General features: G+C 53.4%; 1 protein-coding gene across 1 annotated transcript; it reads right to left on the bottom strand.

Annotated features, from left to right (window-relative positions):
• Positions 1–511: 511 nt before the first annotated feature.
• Positions 512–3,579, bottom strand: FBXO39 (F-box protein 39). Its single transcript, XM_006761473.1, has 3 exons — positions 2,471–3,579; positions 1,127–1,303; positions 512–855 (listed from the first exon to the last, which is right to left on the bottom strand). Exons 1-3 carry the CDS (start codon positions 3,494–3,496, stop codon positions 727–729), a joined length of 1,332 nt encoding a protein of 443 aa, XP_006761536.1. The 5' UTR covers positions 3,497–3,579; the 3' UTR covers positions 512–726.
• Positions 3,580–6,755: the final 3,176 nt, after the last annotated feature.

Here is a 6,755-nt window from a genome sequence, read left to right as displayed (position 1 = left end):
AGTGTAGGTCGTGCAGGAGGCAGCCAATCAATGATTCTCATCACTGATGTTTCTATCTTTCTCCCTTTCCCTTCCTCTCTGAAATCAATAAAAAATATTTTAAGAAAGACAAGAAAAGGAGGTGCTGGCACTACTGATCTCCAACATTGATAAATTGGGGGCTGGATTCCTTCTGTAGGAGGGAGTTCCCGCTCTCAGCCGGCCCCTTCTAAAAGTGGGGAGTCCCCTGCTTCACTGGAGGGCATGCTGATGTATTTCCACACATCGGAGATCAGACCTGACCAAGGTCAGTGTCAGGAGGCTCTGACACGAAGGCCAGCAGGACAGAAAGCATTTCTGAACTGATTGTCAGTGAGCAGAAAACACGCTTCTATTCGCTCCCTGCTCGTTACACTTTTCCGGGTGCACAGGTTAGCAGCAGTCAGGGTACGAAGCTGCTTCGAGCTTTTAGCTCCTTGGCTGAGCGAGGGTGTCAAAAATCAAAATCAAATGACAAGAAATGACCCCGGGATAGTTGGTAAATATAGCACTTTAAAGTCACCTGGGGCCTTCATATTACCAGGGGTCCCCATCTTTGCTGGGGTGTTCATGTGGGCGTGGAACTGGCAAAAAGGAGAAAGAGAAGAAAAAGGGGTGTGGGGGGAGGAGACGCCCCAAGTGTCCTTCTATGAGAACCAGGCTTTCAACTTCCAAGTGCTCCCAGCTTTCTTCCTCTGGAGAGCGCTATTACATCATGGGGTAGGCGATGACAAAATAGTTAAGCTCTGAATCGATCAGCTTTCTGTACTTCCGGTAAATTTCCCGCAGCGTCCTGTCCTCTTCATTTGTCTCATATCTGTTTGTATAAATTCTCACCTGCGCCAACAGAGAGAAACAGCCGTGCACACACCGTGACTGCATCACGCAGGCACTGAACACAGTCTGAATCAGGTACTCGCACCACTATTGGCAGAATCAGGGAGAACCCAAACCCGGGTCCCTTGGGTGAAATGGTTAGTGGAACTTCACTCAGGTGTCAGGACGGCCCCCACTCCTGCCTCGTCTCTGACGTTTCTCCCGGAGCAGAAGCAGCTGGCCGCCTGCCCCGTGGGGCCTGGATGCCCGTCCCACCCCGGGGGGCTCTTACCTTGAGTGTGCGCAGGGCACACTGCCCTTCTTCCTGACTCTTCAGGATCCGCTCCACGAACTTCACATCAAGGAAAGCCCAGATTTTGAAGTAAAACAACTTTCTGCAGGATAAGATGAGGAGGTGCAGCTCCTTGTCGAGTGACTCGTGGTTGTTGTTGAACTCGAAAGTTAATTTCTGGAAAAGCACCAAAGGGGAAGACGTACATGGGCAGAGGTGCCGGGACGGGCTGGGTCATTCCTAACATTCCCATGACCTGACTGACCTCTGGCCTGATGGCCGTGCTGGTTCGAGGGCTTTCGATGAGATGCCCTGGACATGAAGGTGACATCACGGAGGAAGAGATCTGGAGATGAAGGTGGCCCCTTCCAAATTTGAAAAACTTGGAGTTTGGAGGCCATGTATTTGGAGTCCAGAGACCAAGGTCCTGGTGGAAGGGCCACGTGACTGTGGACAGGCCACCAAACCTCAAGTTCTTTTGTGGCACGAAGGGTGATCATGCTGGCTGCCTGCCCACTTCACGGCGATGTGAGTCTCACATGAGCTATGAGCACTCCGCAGTCCCTCACTGTCAGGAGTGGTATTTGTAGCTATTAATGTCAATCGTCACAACCTACTGTGAGTGAGGGCCTTAGGAGGGACAACATGATCCTGATTTTATAGATGGGGAGCTGCCAGATTACAGAACCGCCCACCCCTCTGAGCCCTTCAGTGACTTAGGTCAAATCTGGCTTTCTGTTTTGTTTGAAGTCACACTGTTTCCTGCCTCTTGGGACCCTGAGGGGAAGGGGCTGCAGACCTGCTACTCACCTGTGGATGCACCTTCTTATAAACATTTGTTTTAACCCTCACCCAAGGATATGTGTTATTTTTATTGATATCTTTTTTTTTTTTTTCAAGAGAGGAACTTTGGTTGGCTGCCTGCCATATATGCCCTGACTGGGGACTGAACCTGCAACCTATGATGTGCCCTGACAGGGAATCGAACTCCCAACCTTTTGGTGTATGGGATGAAGCCCCCACCAACTGAGCCACCTGGATGCACCTTTCTGATCAGGCCTCACATCTCTGAGCCGGGGACACAGGGGTTTTCCTTGGCTGACATTCAACCAGAACATCCCTGTGTTCCATGTGCAGGAAGTGAGCAGCCCCTTCTGTTGTCTGCGGTGATTTTATGGGGCCAGGAGGCTTAGCTTTGTCGCATTTCCCAGAACCTCAATTTAAGAGTGAGTGGGTGTGTGCAAGCCCAGCCAAGAGCAGGCAGCAGTAGCCTTTCCTCTGGGGAGGCCAGTCACCTGGGTGCAGTCACCCCTCGAAGCCTCCCCACCCTCGGGTGATACCTACCTGCAGAGTGTGCCGGAAGGTGGGCAGCAGATCCAGGAGAGTGGGCCGCATGGACCAGTCCGGGTCACTGAAATAGCAGCTTCTCAGACTGATGCTCCTGACGGGGATCTCCTGCAAGAGGATCCGGGCCAAGCGCTCGTACTTCATGACCCGCTCAAAGAAGAAGTTCACCTTCAGGTTGACAGCCTGCCTGGCCAGCTTGGCCCAGGACATGCCCCAGATGACCTGGCCGTGGGGGTCATGGATGTGACATTTGATGTTTATGGTCCAGAGGGTGCTGGCATTGTTCTCACACAAGTTCTCGAGCAGCTCGTCAGAGATGCAGTTGTAGTTCAGGGTCAGGGACGCCAGGTTTTGGAACGTGGCCATGGTCTTGTGGAACTGGGGGCTGCTGTAGACAGCGAGGTGATGGCTGAAGAAGTCCTCGATGTTGAGCTCTGTCGCCATACTCTCATTCCGCAAGTAGCTCAGGGAATTGAGGACGTGGCAGCCTTGCTCCACAGTCAGCCTGGCCCCTTTGAGGTTGAGGTAATCCAGGTGTTTGCCCATTTTCTTTAAGAAGAAGCTCAGGCTTTTGATGAATGAACTCCTGATGCTGTGTCTCCAGACCAGGCGGTCCAGCTCCAGGTGCTGGATGGCGAGAGACCTCAGGCGGTTGTTGCTCTTGCCCAGACTCGAAAGAAGGCCTCGCATGGTGACCTGGAACTTCTTGGTCAAGACAGCGTTGTAAGGATTCAGGAATTTGATCTCCAGGTGCTCCAGATAACGACCAAATTTCTTAACATACCAGAGAGCTGACTCGAACTCGGAGGCGTGCACCCTGGAAGGTCTCCCACTGAACGTGATGGTCCTATGTCGCCAGAGGTCAGCCGAATACATCATCTGGTTCCATTTCCTGCAGACAAGGGCCGCACTGGACCTGTCCCTGTCTCCCAGCCACCAGAAAACACGACGCAGGCACACATCGGGCAGGGTGGCCCAGCAGCTCTGGTCTTCGGGCTGGATCTGTTGACTTTCTTCGTCCATCAAGGGACTGGGATGTCCAGTGCAGCTGTGTGGTCGGCAGGGCTTCCAAAAATGAGCAAAGGAAAGCAATCACTCGTTTTCTGTGGGGAGTAAAAGGGACGAGCCATTACCTGTTACCTGCCAAATAGAAATTAAACCCAATTGAATGAACTTGCACCATGGCCCCCTGTGGAGTAGGCACTGTGCTGGTGCAGGTGGTGCAAAGATGAAGTCACCACACAGTCCACACCACAGGAGTCGCAGCCCATTAGGGGTCTGTCAGGGACACAGGCCAGCACGCAATTACAGAAGCATGGGAGAAGTGAGAAGGTTCAGATGTACTCACAGAGCAGGGTAGCGCAAACGGAGGGTGATTAACTATCTGGCTGGGTGAGGAGGAAGGAGAGCAGGCTTGATGTCTGAGGAATGATGTCTGAGCGGGGTTCTGCGGGTGAGTGGGATTTGCAAGGCTGACCAGGTTGGCCTAGTGGTAGTGGTGGAAGAGCTGAAGGTTTCCGTGTAGAGGGAACTATGTGTGCACAGCCACCAAACTGAATGGACATGTGTTCACACTCAGGGAACTACAAACTGTATGGCTCTTAACTTGCATGGGGAAGGGAGTGATGGAACTGGAGCTGGAGTAGAGGGAGGTGCTGAGTGGAGGGGTTCTGGGGGATGTGATAAAGGCTGTGTCCCAGAGGCCAGGGACCCCACTGTCCCCTCTCCCGGTACTTTGGAATCCTGATGTGGCCGGGCCCCTTCTCTGGATGAGAATCACTGTGTTATATTCAAAAGGTGCAGCAGCAGAACAAGGATGGAGAACCTCCATGAGGTCACAGGAGGCCAGGGGAGGTCAGAGGGTCACATGTCCGGAAGTGATGTGGTCAGTGTTGAGGTATAGGAAGGACACGTGGGAGTGGATGAAGGATGGTGTAGAGCAGAGTCCAGGCCCAAACCTGGGACTAGCGTGGCATGATAATGGGAATGGGGTGGGTTCCTTGGAGGACACAGTTTGGTAACAGGGGAACACAGAAGTGGGTAGGACTGGAAGTCCTGACTTGGCTGTTGGATTGCAGGTGCCACCGCCAGCCAGGCTAGGGAGGCGCAGGGGAGAGCTGGGCTAAGGCCCTCCCAGAATACCGAGCCCCCCGACTGTTTACAGCCGTATGCTGAAATCTTCCTGACGTTTTGCTTTCAATGATGCTCCTGCCGGAAAACGCCCTCGTTTTCTTGAACCCTCCCGAGCCCCCCATTCTTGAAACTTCAAGCCCTACCACTCCATAAAACTATCGGTTTCTCTACCAAGTGGCTCAAGATGATTGACAATAGCTCATAAACACTCAGAGCTGAAAGAGATGGAAACTGAGACCCAGAGAGGGGGAGGGGCTTTCATGAGGTCAACAGCAAGTTAGAAACAGGGCCCAGACCAGAGGCTGGGCTTTCTCTTTCTCCTATAGATTTTTCCTGCCTCCACAGGTGGTAGACCTGAAGGACAAGTTAATCATATTCCTCAATTCAGGACATTTGTCTGCCCAAGACCTCTCTTAGGTTTTATTTATTCATTCGTTCCTTTTCAACTATGTCCCACTGCATCGCCCCCCACTGTAGGTAACTTCTCCAGTGTATTTGATGTGTGTGCTTGCCAAAAAAAGTATCTATAATAATAAAAGCATAATATGCTAATTAGACCGGACATCCTTCCAGACATCCTTCCATACGACCTTCCAGATGAAGCCCGGGTCTCGGGTGCCAGAGGGAAGCCGGTGCTGGCAGCCAGGGGAAGGAAGGTCTACTCTTGCATGGATTTCGTGCATCGGGCCTCTAGTATTTAATATCTGTAGGCATCATTCATGTCTGTTTATGTCTCACCCACTACACCCATCATCTGAACAGAAGCTGTCCGTGGTGGGTGCCCATGTCTGTCTCCTATCCACTCTGCCTAGATGAGCGCCGGCCTCCTCAGCTCCCACCACCACCACAGTGGCAATGAGCGTCTTTCAGTGAGCTTCTGTGGAGGACTTTATTTGGGATCTTCTCCCCTACTTTGTCCTCATCACCCCATCATCGCCCTACGGACAAGTAGGGCGCTGACTCCAGCTGGCCCTCCCACCTCAGATCCAGAGAGACTTCCATGGGGGTGGGAGGTTGGCAAAGTCTGCCCCCACCCAAACACAGGGCTCCAGTGGGTTCCTAGAGTCCCTGCCTCTGCATGCAGCCTGCCTGCTCTTTCCCCTCTCGCCACTGTCCATCCCTTCCTGTGGTCTGCGTCCAAGCCTTTCCCTCCCACGGCCCCACACAGTCCTTGAGACCAGGGGCAGCCTCATCCTTCTTTTGATCAGGTACTTCAACTGTTTAACAAATGAAAGAATGGGGTCATCCCTCCATCACACACAGACTGCCCAAGGCGAGGAGCCTCCACAGCACTTAGCTCGGAGAAAAGTGCTCAAGGAACGCTCATCCACCTCAAAGGCTGAAAGAAACCCTTTGCCCTAGCAAAGCCCCTTGTCAGAAGAGCTGTCAGAGGCTTTCCTCCACAGGTGGCTTTGGAAGAACACAGGTGGTGGCTGGGAAAGTTGTTGCAAGTGGCCCCAAAATCGTGTGTAATTCCTGGCACCCCCCTCCCGGCCCACAAGACCTTCTCACCAGCAAGAAGCCGTGTGGCCTCCTGGGTTGGATCCTGGTTCTGCCAATTGCTAGGTGTGACCCCAGGCTCATTGATTTCTTCGTGCCTCCGTCTCCACATATGTAAACAGCAGTCATAACCTATGACTATTTCACCTAGTCCTTATTCCGCCCCCAGAGGCGGGAGGGCAGGGGGCATGCCCACCGCCCTGTGGGAGGGTTAAATAAGCTGGTAGATGGAAAGCACCGGAACAGCGTCTGGCACAAAGTAAATGCTGGCACAAGTGCCCGCTGCCCTCAGGAAGTTGGGGCCACGGTGCTTGTACAACATCCCTGGATGGAAGGTGTGAACAAGCCCACCTTACCGATGGGGAGACAGGTGTCAGAAGGTAAGGAGATGAGAGTCTCCCCGTGAGATGGAGCAGTAAGTGGGGGGCGGGGGTTTGAACCCACCCTCAGGGCTCTCTAACCTACGTTCGTCCACCTTATCCAGAGCTGCCCACCAGGGAAGGAAACCTAAGGAAGTCAGATCGCCCATCACCCTGCGAAAGCTTCCAGGAGGAGGCCGTGCGGCCGGCAGCCCATCCCTCCCGTGGGCCTGGCATGTCCGGCTCACCCCGCCTGCGCCCTCCCGGCACCGCGCCCGCCCGCACCTGTG

The sequence above is a fragment of the Myotis davidii genome, unplaced genomic scaffold (assembly GCF_000327345.1).
Source record: "Myotis davidii unplaced genomic scaffold, ASM32734v1 scaffold638, whole genome shotgun sequence".
NCBI classification, from domain to species: domain Eukaryota; kingdom Metazoa; phylum Chordata; class Mammalia; order Chiroptera; family Vespertilionidae; genus Myotis; species Myotis davidii.
Note: the sequence above shows the minus strand (reverse complement) of the source record. Positions and strands in the feature narration are given on the sequence as shown.

Coding starts and splice junctions, on each gene's coding strand:
- FBXO39 (XM_006761473.1), bottom strand. CDS start 3,496: ATGGACGAAGAAAGTCAACAGATCCAGCCCGAAGACCAGAGCTGCTGG. Junction 1,304..2,470: donor CCTTCCGGCACACTCTGCAG/GTAGGTATCACC, acceptor GTGCTTTTCCAG/AAATTAACTTTCGAGTTCAA. Junction 856..1,126: donor GTGCCCTGCGCACACTCAAG/GTAAGAGCCCCC, acceptor CTGTTGGCGCAG/GTGAGAATTTATACAAACAG.